Genomic DNA, 12,563 nt, shown 5'->3' with positions numbered 1-12,563 from the left:
GAGGGCTCAGAATCTAAGTTTGTACCTGAGGCACTGGAGGGGTAAGTGACTTGCACCAAGATCACAAGGAGCAGTGGTAGTGGTGGGATTTGAACCAGCCACCTCTGGCTGTCAAGAGTGGTGCTCCAACCACTAGGCTACTCCTCCACTCCACTTTGAACCTCCAGAATTCACACTTCTCTTTTCACAGGTCTCTCAGCATCTCCCTCTGGAAGTCGGGCTCCTTTCCTGCAGCAGTGTCCGGTTCTGACCCTTCCCACGCCACGTTCTCCTTCATAAACTCTGCAGTTTCCTTGTTTCAACGTGGCTTTGGCTTTTTTTCAGTTGTAGCTAAGAGAGTGTAGCAGGCTCCCTCCAGACCCCTCTTCCCCCTTTTCTGAAAGAATCTCTGGACCTTTCTCGTTAACTGCCCAATTAAACCACCAAAAACACTGCTTCATCGTAATTAATCGATCGTTATATTTTCATTTGCCTGTATCACACCCTGATTAACCTTTGGATAGAAAGGAAGTATAGAAGCTTTTATAAATAGAAAATACATTTAAAACAAATGCTTTGCCACCAGAGATTTCATCGAATCGAGCAGCAGCTGCGGAACGATTTCTGCACAGGACTCAAATTATCAAGGGGAGCCTTCATGCAAGCAAAGCTGCACACAGTTATAAATAGCTTCCGTGTTCAAATGAATGACGCAAGATAGGGAACAGTGTTAAGTGGAATTAAGGGAATCATCACCAAGATGCTAATTAGAATCTACATTAATTATTGCAATTACTGGAAGTTAACAGGTACTCTTTTTTTTTAATTTGTTACAGACAATGGGCCAGAGCTGTTAATTATAAATTGCTGAGAAGTGTAAGATTTTAAGAGAATACATTTTTTTTATCCTAGTATCTATTCATTCCCTAATTATCACAGTTAAACAGAGATCAATGCTCTTATAAATAAGAAACCCCGGGCACGGATGCAGGCTAGGAAAGCTTCCTTTTAGAGTGTGTTTGTGTGATACACCCACGTTTGAGGTTGGAACTACAATAGCCATAGCCGCCGAGAGGGGGGGGGCAGGGGGGACAAAATTCCCCAGGCCCGAGCCTCCAAGGGGTGCCCGGCGCCGCAGTCCCACCCGCCCTCCATCGTCGACCGTCTGCCCCCCGCATTGAAATTGCAGTTTCACCTCCATGAAAGCAGCGTTGCAGGCAGTAGAATGCCTCCCTTCGGCCCTCCTTCCCTCCCTGTGTCCCGCCCTCGTCTGACATAACTTCCGCGAGGGCGGGACACAAGGAGGGAAGGAGGGCCGAAGGGAGGCGTTCTGCTTTCATGGAGGTGAAACTGCAATTTCAATGCAGGGGGCCCGGCCCGGTGGTGGATGGAGGGGGGTAGCGGCGGCGGCGACCTCGGGGGGGGGGGGGCCGCGAGGGCAGCAGGGGTTTGGCCCCGAGGGCGGCCTTGCCCCCGGGCCCGGCCCAGTCTCACAGCGGCCCTGACAATAGCTACTGCATTGCATTCATTTATTTTGTTTTTTTTAACAGGTGAAGGAGCGTTGGAAAACTGGGAGCAGGGACTCGGGGATTCTACCTCCGACTCCTGCCATTCTCCGTATCCTCTGAAACGGTACAAGATCCGGCTCCGGTGCCGCTGCCTTGAAAACCGCAAAACAGTATGCGATAAAAACTGCCCACGAGGAAACAGCTTTTTAATTAAAAAAAAAATCACAAAGGAGCAGGTTCAACTCAATTCTAAACCGACTCAAGCCGAACTGTTCCTAGGTCGTAGTATTAGTACCTATGGTCTAAACAGTGCTTGCAATTTATGTTCTGCAGACCACAGAGGACACGGTCATAAGGTCCCTACCAGTGGCATAGTCATAGGTGGGCCTAGGCCCACCCATAATTCTTGCACACTTGTTATTGGCTGGTGGGTATCCCCAAGCTCCAAAACCAAAGAACACCACCCAAAAGGTGGAGGTGCACTAGTTCCTCACGTCAAAGGATGCAGAAGCAGAGAGTTGGCTCTTCTCAAACACCAGAGGAGATGTGGTAATGGAAATGAAGTCTTTATTGCAAGAAAACAGAAACGACTCAACACAGTAGCTATTTCGACAGTCCGGTGTGATTTCCTATCTAACTTCGGATTAGACTGATATCCTTTGTGTGTATTGATTTAATAAAGATTTCTCTTTTTCATAATCAGCCATACATCGTAAGACTCCTGAGGAAGGCGCTTGGCGCCGAAACACGGCTGCTGTGTTGAGTCATTTCTGTTTTCTTGCAGTAAAGACTTCATTTCCATTACCACGTCTCCTCTGGTGTTTGAGAAGAGCCAACTCTCCCTACTTTTTGCTTCTGCAAATTCTGCGGCACGACTTATTTTCCGTCAGAATCGTTATACCCACACTAGCCCACTCCTCAAGTCACTTCACTGGCTCCCTGTCCGCTTCCGCATTCAGTTTAAACTTCTCGTACTGACCTTTAAATGCATCCACTCTGCAGCCCCCCATTCCCTCTCCACTCTCATCTCTCCCTACATTCCTCCCCGTGAACTCCGCTCGCTGGACAAATTTCTCTTGTCGTCCCCCTTCTCCTCCACTGCTAACTCCAGGCTTCGCTCCTTTTCTCTCGCGGCACCTTATGCCTGGAATAGACTTCCTGGACCTATACGTCTAGCTCCATCTCTACCTGTTTTCAAATCTATGCTGAAAACCCACCTTTTCACTGCTGCTTTTTAGCTCCCATTAATTCCCTCACCCGTAACTGTCTTGTCTGTCTGTATTATTTAGATTGTAAGCTCTTCTGAGCAGGGACTGTCTCTTTGTATCAGGTGTTCAGCGCTGCGTGCGTCTGGTAGCACTATACAAATGCTAATAATAATAATAATAATTTCCATTACCACGTCTCCTCCGGTGTTTGAGAAGAGCCAACTCTCCCTACTTTTTGCTTCTGTATCCCCATTTTCCACCAGCTGCAGAGGTCCACTGGCAGCAAGAATAGCTTGATTTGGCAGTTGCCAAGATTGAAGATACAGCAAGTTTGAAATAAACATAAAGAAAAAGATTTATCCCTGTTAATTGACCACCCCCACCGCCCCGCCCTCGGTATGCCGCTGTGTACCACTGATATGGAAATGATCCCTCTGATATTCAAAAGCATTGAACCGGCTAGGATAGGCACCTGGTCCGTTAAGTGCCCTGCAACCGGCTATCTGTGAATTTTCAGTGCAAGTTTGGATTTCCTAAAAGAAAAATCCATAAGCCATTATTAAGATGCTTATTTCTAGGATAACCTGCATAAAATCTGTTTTACTGTTCTGGGATCTTGCCAGGTACTTGTGACTTGGATTGGCCACTGTTGGATACAGGATACTGGGCTTGATGAACCTTTGGTCTGTCCCATAAGTACCACTTTTTTTTTTTAGGAAAGTCACCCTGGCAGTGTACAGCAAGAATAACCGGGACACAGGCAATAAACAGTTATAACTGTAAAATATTCAAATAACAGTAAGTGCTCCCCCGTTAATTTTTTGGAGGTCTCAATGTAGATTAGCACATGACCTGCAAATAAAACACGTAAAATAAAAAGCTCTAAAAAAACACCACATGAAATTAAATCTGGGCTTAGCGTGGGAAAGTCAAACAGGGAAGAACCACCACAAAGGTGGAGGTACACTAAAATCCTATGCAGGGAAATGCACAAAGCAGAGAGTAGGAAAGAGGGCTCTTCCGAGAACCCGGAGAAGACGTATGTTGAAAATCAAACCTTTATTCCAAGAAAAACACTGACACACTTGACTCTGACTCGACACAGCTGTGTTTCGGCGCTGAAAGTTATACATAGGAGCGACTCGCACACCACGGAGCCCTTTCCTGGCAGAATACTCGGACGATAGCCATCTCTGATATATCATCATCATATAACAGATAATTGGATTTACACAATCAGCCGTATTTTATAAAACTCCTGATGAAGGTGCATTTCAGCGCCGAAACACAGCTGTGTCGAGCCAGAGTCAAGTGTGTCAGTGTTTTTCTTGGAATAAAGGTTTGATTCTCAACATACGTCTTCTCCGGTTTCTTGGAAGAGCCCTCTTTCCTACTCTCTCCTTTGTGCTTAGCGCGGGAAAGTTCCACATTAGAATGCATTAAACCCAGATTTGAGGGCAGATTAGTAAAAGGCCCCCCATAGGAAGATAGAATAACAAATGTTAGACAGAAATAAGGAAAGTTGCACATAAAGTCAGAAATGCTACATGAAAATGATCTCAGCCAGGGGCGACCCAAGACAGTCCTGCTGCCTGAGGCAGGGGATGGTCTGCTGTCCCAGCTCGGCTCAGCTCTGCTCCACCTCCCTGGCTCCGCTCCCCAGTGGCGTTCCTAGGGGGGGGTGCAGTCCGCCCCGGGTGCACACCGCTGGGGGGGTGCCGCGTGCGCCTGTCCTTTGATCGTTCCATGCTCCCTCTGCCCCGGAACAGGAACCCCGGAACGATCAAAGGACAGGCGCACGCGGCACCCCCCCCAGCGGCGTGCACCCGGGGGGGGGTGTCCTTTTGCCAGAGGGGTCGCTGCACCCGGGGGGTGGGGCACATTGGCGATCTGCCCCGGGTGTCAGCCCCCCTAGGAACGCCACTGCCACTCCCTGATCTCAGCTAGAGTAGGAGTGGGTAGGAAATCCTGCTATAGCACCTGCAGTTGGTGTTAGTCCTTGTGTGTGTAACTAACTAGTCAGTTGCTTCTTGCATCAAAGGCTTGGGAGAACAGCCTAACTTTCACCTGCTTCCTGTATTAGAGAGAGCTTTGTGGTTCCCAAACCTGGTCCTGGAGGCACCCAAGCCAGTCAGGTTTTCGAGATATCCACAGTGAATATTCATGAGAGGCAGAGGAGGCAGTGCATGCAGACCTCTCTCATGAATAGTCATTGTGGATGTCCTGAAAACCTGACTGGCTGGGGTGCCTCCAGGACCAGGTTTGGGAACTACTAAGTTAGACAAAACCTTTCTGAGAGTGCATTCCAGTATGTGAGGGGGGATACTCCTGAGATACTCCTTGCTGCACCTTATGCCTGGAATAGACTTCCTGAGCCGGTACGTCAAGCTCCATCTCTGGCCGTCTTCAAATCTAAGCTAAAAGCCCACCTTTTTGATGCTACTTTTAACTCCTAACCCTTGTTCACTTGTTCAGAACCCTTATTTTATCATCCTCACTTTAATATTCCCTTATCTCTTGTTTGTCCTGTTTGTCTGGCCTAATTAGATTGTAAGCTCTGTCGAGCAGGGACTGTCTCTTCATGTTCAAGTGTACAGCGCTGCGTACGTCTAGTAGCGCTATAGAAATAAGTAGTAGTAGTAGATAGTTCACTGGAGGGTGGCTCGTCATATGATTTCCTTTGGAGAGGGTGGGTTAGGGACGTTTGAGTATAAAGCTTCTCATTAAATATGAAAATAATTTTGTTTTTAAATGTGGAAACATTAGGGAAGTCTTTTTTTTTTTTAATCTATGGCTTAAGACAGGGGTGGTCAACCATGGTCCTCAAGGGCCACACCCCAGTTGGGTTTTCCAGATTTCCACAATGAATATGCACAAGATTAATCTGCAAGTACTACTTCCATTGTATGCGAATAGATCTCAAGCATATTTATTGTGGAAATCTCAAAACCTCGATTGGGTTGTGGCCCACCCCTGACTTAAGGGCAAGCAAACCCAGCGACCTGCACAAATCTCATTGGGTTGGTATTCAACCACTGGCTACTCACCCGGCATGCATGAATACGTAGCTTAGGTACCTCCAGGCTTGAGCACGCAGCTGTGGGTGGTAAATCAGGGAGTTCTTCAGATACAAAGGATGGGTGACCTGAAGTACAAACCGGTCCAGTACCAATCCATAATAAACAAAGAAGGCAACCTGAGGAGAAGAGAGGGACTGATGAGCCTCAGACCCCAGGGCTGAAAAATCCCAGTTCACTGAAACAGTGGCGATAAAGGGGTCCATTCAAAGTTCCTTTCCTGACGCCCTGCTTTCATTGAAGTAATGTTCTGTGTGCATTCTCATGGAAATAAAGGGAAAGGGGGTGGGATTTAATATACTGCCTTTCTGTGGTCACAATCAAAGCGGTTTACATATTGCATACAAGTACTTATTTTGTACCTGGGGCAATGGAGGGTTAAGTCGACTTGCCCAGAGTCAGAAGGAGTTGCAGTGGGAATTGAACCCAGTTTCCCAAACCCTAACCACTAGGCTACTCCTCCACTCCCAAACACAAAAAAGTCTCTTTCCATTGGGCTAATTAATGTAATACACTTCTTGATGGTTTCTTCTCTAGGTGAATGCATACAGGTGAATCATAGGATTTTTTTATTTGTTACATTTGTATCACACATTTTCCCACCTATTTGCAGGCTCAATTTGGCTTACATAATACCGTGAAGGCGTGCGCCAAGTCCGGTAAAGAAAAAAATACAAGGTGATATTGTGGTCGAGTAAAGGTACCTGTGTTTCAGATAGAGGGGGTCGAGAAGACGGAAGGTCATAAATATATAGTGTCCATTACGAGCTTTGATTTTGCTGTCCATTATGGTACAATGGTGCTATGAGGGGGAAAGAGGTGGGAGTCGGGGGGAGGGAAGAGTGTTACAAAATGATAAAAAAAGTAACAGAGGCAACATCCTCCAATTTGCTTCCCCCTCTACCTCTTTATGCCCCCACTACAATGTAATCCAATTTATATACTCAGGCAACAGCACCCTCTACCTCTATTTCTTCAGTGTGCTTTCAGCTAAAGAAGGGGGTACCGCTCCCCAAAGCCAGGCATGGCTTTTTATTGGGTTATCACCTTGTTTATTTTTGTTTGCGGAAAATATATTCATGTTTTCAAGTTGAAAACACAGCACACTAGTCTGGAGACAAGTGTAAGAGGAACACTTGTTCCCCCCTTGTCACGAAATGCCTAGCCACCCACCTGGGGTTACTCCATGGCCACAGACAAAAAAAAAAGCAACACTGGGCCTTCAAGACTGAGACAACAGGAGTGATTTATTGATAAGTGACCCGACACGGGCCTTGTTTCGGCTTGAAACAACGCCTGCCTCAGGGGTCAGGGTTAGGTTGTGAGTGGTTTCTAATGTGTACCCAGTGGCGTAGGAAGGGGGGCAGGGGGCGGTCCGCCCCAGGTGCACGCCGCTGGGGGGTGTCGGCTCCGTGCTGGTGCACTGCCCTCTCTGCCCCGGAACAGAGGCAGAGCAGTGCACCAGCGCGGAGCCGACACACCCCAGCAACGTGCAGTCGGGGCGGATCGGCCCTCCTGCCCGTCCCTCGCCGCAGGTATGCGCTTTGGGGGGGGGTGCGCTCCAGCAGGAGGAGGGTGCGCCGTGCTGCACCCGGGGGGGGGGGTGCGCAGCGGCGACCCGCCCCGGGTGTCAGCTCCCCTCGCTACGGCTCTGTGTGTACCTGTTCAATATCTCCAAAGAAAGACGGGTAAAATCTTTAAGACCAAACTCACCTGTCTCAAAGGACAGCCATGATGTAGAGTTAAAAAGCTCCTGTAGTGAGAGCTTTTATAATAAGCTGCTGAGATACGAGAAGGTGGAATATGCAATAAAACAGAAAAGTTGGCAGGATTACCTTTGAACCCCACAAAGTCTAGATCTTCCCAGACTTGAGCACTGAAACGGAGGAGGAAACAGCTGGTGATATAGGAAGACTTTGTTTGTGCAGAGTAATTACTTCAAGGTGGTAGTTCTTGAAAATGGTGTTAGAACATTTCTTAATAGCCCTGAGGCCGCAAAAGTTTTTTTTTAGAAGAGTGTAAAATGATGCTGACTATGCTTCACTCCACATGATAGGAAACATCAAAAAGACAGGACCACAGTGACAACAGCAAACCCCGAACACTCTGAGGCCTTCAGTCCCTGGTCGCCAAGCAATGCAATGGTCATCCAGTAGAAAGAGGCTTGGAAACAGGCTATTTTGAACACGAGCCTAAGCAGATAAAGGATCAGCACCTGGAAAAACATCTCAGCAGCACAGGAAGATGGTCTACCCTCCAGAAGAGATGAACAAAGGGATTTTCCAAGCATCTCCCACTAGAGAGCTAACTGTTATGTCCTCCAGGGATTCACTGCAGTGATTTCGGCCCGACTCATTTTTATTTCTGTTGCTGTGATTGACTGAGAAGCAATTTGCCTTTCACTGGGAGTGTGTTCTCTCGATATTTTGAGACTCATGAAGTAAACAAGGCCTGAAAATTTAATTGCAGCCTGTTTGTGGGTTGTTTACCCATAGCTGGAAGGTTTTAAACTTCTTTAAGGGGTAATGCTACACTGGCTCGCAGATCCCTCACGGAACAGTATGGTCATCCAGGGCTTTTGTCAATGTTGAGAACACTGGGGTGGGGGGAGAGCATGTAAGAGTGAACCGAGAGTGTGAGAGAGCAGTATGTGAACAGGAAGGCGTATTTTTGCTCTGGGGAGAGCACAGAGGAATATTACCTCTGCGTGTGTGTGTGGGAGAGGGGTTGTTGGTTGGATATGCTGGTTGAGTTGATGGAGGATGAGGGTGGTCTGGCTGGGTGGCAGTGGAAGAGGGTAGAGTACAGTAGACACTAATATCACTTAAAATAATTTCAGTAATTTGGTTGGCATCAACGGTCCTGTTAAAAGGAAATGTACACTAAAATTATAGGCCATCAAAGTGGACCAGGACAAATCTCAGCACTAAATATATATGTCCCAAAGGGATTCAAAGGGATTTTTTTTCCATAGAGTGATGTTGGAGTTTGGTAAACTGGCCAAAGGGTTACAACTGGGTGGGAGGGACATGAATCACACTACAGATATAGAAAATAGGATGGGATGAGGGACCTAAAAGCCTAGGGGGGTGGGGGGGGGGAGGTAAGAGTTGAGGCAAGCAATGCAATTGGACAGGATGCTGGGCTCGATGGACCCTTGGTCTTTTCCCAGTGTGGCATTACTTATGTACTTATGTCCTCTACTTGGCTCACTTTTATTACATAGAGCAGTGATTTAACCTATTGTGATGTCATAGTGGCTCATTCCACCAATAAGAGCCAACCTCATTAGTGATGTCACAATGGCTTGATTGTATAGAATGTTTGTACGTTTGGGAAGCTCGCCAGGTGCCCTTGGCCTGGATTGGCCGCTGTCGTGGACAGGATGCTGGGCTCGATGGACCCTTGGTCTTTTCCCAGTGTGGCATTACTTATGTACTTATGTCCTCTACTTGGCTCACTTTTATTACATAGAGCAGTGATTTAACCTATTGTGATGTCATAGTGGCTCATTCCACCAATAAGAGCCAACCTCATTAGTGATGTCACAATGGCTTGATTGTATAGAATGTTTGTACGTTTGGGAAGCTCGCCAGGTGCCCTTGGCCTGGATTGGCCGCTGTCGTGGACAGGATGCTGGGCTCGATGGACCCTTGGTCTTTTCCCAGTGTGGCATTACTTATGTACTTACTTACTTAATTATGTTGATGTGCAGAAAGAACCAGAGGATTTTTTTTTTTTTTTAGAAAAGCAATTCCTACTCTAGAATGAATTGACTGTATCTCCTATATTGTTTACAGGATGAAAAAGGATATCTCTGATTATACAAATACAACAAATAAATAAATAACATTACATCACACAATGATCTTGGTAATGGTTACCCCTGGAGACTGAGTTGTGAGGAGCCAACATTAAGTTGTTACAAGGATGTAACATCTTAGATGTGATTTAGGAGGAACGAGCCTAGTGCCTGAGCATTAATGACCAAGAGAGCAGAAGGACAGAGACCCTTTGGGAAGTAGAGGAAGATTGGTTACCACAAGAGCTCTATAGGGAATTAAATACAAGCAGAAAGTGCACAAATTCACTAACTATAGTACAGTGTTGTGAGAGGTAAACATAATTAAAAATAATTGACTTGGTGGAAATAGATCTTATGCACCTCACAAAGCAGAGCTTTTTAGAGTATAATACAGAATGGGAAAATGGTTGGTTTAGCAACTGCAGAGGAAAGGAAAGGCTAGTCAATATATATAAAAGGCGAGTGTCGTACTCACTCGCAAATGCGCAGTAGAGACCTCTGCCCCGCCCCCGTGTCAATACGTGATGACGGGGGGCAGAACAGAGAGGGTCTGTACTGCGCATTTCCGAGGAAGGGACACCGCCGTCTAACGCTCCCCCCACCCGAGTCGCCGCTGCCACCCACCTTCTACCCGGTCGGGCCCTCGCTCCACTATTGAAACAGCGAGGGTGCGGGAACGCAGCACTGAGCTCTGCTGAGCTGCTGACATCGCCCTTCCTTCTTCTCTGCCTCTGTCCCGCCCTCGACGACGTTATGTCATACGAGGGCGGGACAGGCAGAGAAGAAGAAGGAAGGCCGACGTCGGCAGCTCAGCAGAGCTCAGTGCTGCGTTCCCGGACCCTCGCTGTTTCAATAGCGAAGCGAGGGCCTGGCCGGGTGGAAGGTGGGTGGTGATGGCTCGGGGGGGGGGGGCACGAATTTGGAGGAGGAGGGGCAGCGGTGAACTCGGCGGCGGGGGCGGCCCTTTCAACCCCCCCTTCCTATAATAGCCTGTTTTTACGGGCTCAAAGGCTAGTGAGAGAATAACAGGAGACGGGGAGACCCCTCTGAAGTCCGATAAGGGTTTCATGGGAATGCCGTGACGCTCCCCAGATTAACAAGTACTTGGAGAAAGCTAAACTTAAAAAGCTGTCAGAAGGGCATCACCCCAGCAGGAATAGCAAAGGTGAATGTACCAGGGGCATAGCCAGACACTCAATTTTGGGTGGGCCTGGGCCCAAGATGGGTGGGCAGAAGAACTCCACCTTGTCCCACAAGTGATTTGGTCTCTCCCTCTCTCACCTGCATGCCATATAATCTCTCAAACATTCCCCCTCCCCCGCATACCTTTTAAATAGCAGATTTTCACCATCAGCGAGCAGCAACTAATACACACTGCTCATGTTGGCCCCACAGCCTTCCCTCTGATGCAACTTCCTGTTTCCACATAGGCAGGAATACATCAGAGGGTAGGCTGTGGGGCCGGTGCGAGCAGTATGTATCAGTTGCTGCAGGCGAAGATCTGCTATTTACAAGGTATGCAGGAGGGACGGATGTTGGGAGTTTTCAGCTGGTGGGGCTTGGGAATCCCTACCAGCCACGTCATAGGTGTGCTGCTACTGGGTGGGCCTGAGCCCAAAGTGGTTTTGCCTGGGCCCATCCAGGCCCACCCTTGGCTATGCCACTGGAATGTACACCTCTGGGGGAGGGGACGGAGTGTGAAAGAGCAACTGGAGAAGACAGATTTCCAGCTGAATATTACAACGCCTGGTCAAAATAGCTGTATATATCTATCTTCAAAAGACACCATAAAATGCACAAAATATGCAATACCACCTAATCAAACCACAAATGTATATCAAAAAAGTAGTCTGAAATCACATAGGTCAAAAATGTATGCTTTGTTCCACTCTTCTCTTTCAATCATATCTATATATAATTAGGGCCCAATATTCAAAAAAGTTTGAGCTCTTAAATTTACAGAAACACAGGAAAAAAACTGAGAAAAATGAACGCAGATGAAGGCCATATGGTCTATCCAATCTGCAGTGGCATACCAAGGGGGGGGGGGCGGTGGGGGCGGTCCGCCCCGGGTGCACGCCGCTGGGGGGGTGCCGCACGCCTGTCGGCTCTTTGTTTTCATGCTCCCTCTGCCCCGGAACAGGTTACTTCCTGTTCCGGGGCAGAGGGAGCATGAAAACGAAGAGCCGACAGGCGCGCGGCACCCCCCCCCCCCAGCGGCGTGCACCCGGGGGCGTTCTTTCGCCGGGGGAGGTCGTGCTGTTCCAGGGGGGCGCTGCACATCGGCAATCCACCCCAGGTGTCAGCGCCCCTAGGAACGCCACTGCCAATTTGCCCATCTATGCCAACCATTCCTCTCTCCCCTAGAGATCCTATGTACCTGTCCCAAGCTTTCTTGAATTCAGTTACAATTTTCATTTCTATCTCCTTCAGCGAGAGGCCATTCCACAAATTCACCCACCCTTTCCATTAAGAAATATTTTCTCAGGTTACTTCTAAGTCTATCTCCTTTCACCTTCATCCTATGCCCCCTCATTCCAGAGCTTACTTTCAATGTGAATTTATACCATGGAGGTATTTAAACATCTCTATAATATCTCCCCTCTCCTGCCTTTCTTCCAAATTATACATATGGAGATCTTTAAGTCTGAGCCCATATGCCTTATGACAAAGAATACTAACCATTTTAGTAGCCGCCCTGTGGACCGACTCCATTCTGTTTATATCTTTTTGAAGGTGGGTCTCCAGACTTGTTTGCAATATTCTAAATTAGGTCTCACCAGAGTCTTGTACAGGGGCATCATCACCTCCTTTTTCCTACTGGTCATTCCTCTCCCTATGCACCCAAGCACTGAAAATGTGATCCTGATATAGCACCCCCTACTGGCAGGAATGTAGATGGAGGACTCCTGCTCAGCTTAGAAGGAACACTAGGAGTGATGTGTTAGACCTTGGCTGATGCAAAGGTGCAAGATGATTTAGTCTT

The 12,563-nt window shown here is 47.8% G+C and overlaps 1 protein-coding gene across 1 annotated transcript in view; it reads right to left on the bottom strand.

Annotated features, from left to right (window-relative positions):
• The window catches only part of RHBDL3 (rhomboid like 3), a 156,081-nt gene that overhangs the window by 32,644 nt on the left and 110,874 nt on the right, over positions 1-12,563 (bottom strand). The window contains exon 5 of the mRNA XM_030208407.1: positions 5,743-5,891. Within this exon, the coding sequence (XP_030064267.1) occupies positions 5,743-5,891 (149 nt within the window). The remainder of the gene's footprint in view (positions 1-5,742; positions 5,892-12,563) is intronic.

The sequence above is a fragment of the Microcaecilia unicolor genome, chromosome 6, assembly GCF_901765095.1.
Source record: "Microcaecilia unicolor chromosome 6, aMicUni1.1, whole genome shotgun sequence".
In the NCBI taxonomy this organism is placed as follows: domain Eukaryota; kingdom Metazoa; phylum Chordata; class Amphibia; order Gymnophiona; family Siphonopidae; genus Microcaecilia; species Microcaecilia unicolor.
This window is presented reverse-complemented; position numbering and strand designations above follow the sequence as displayed.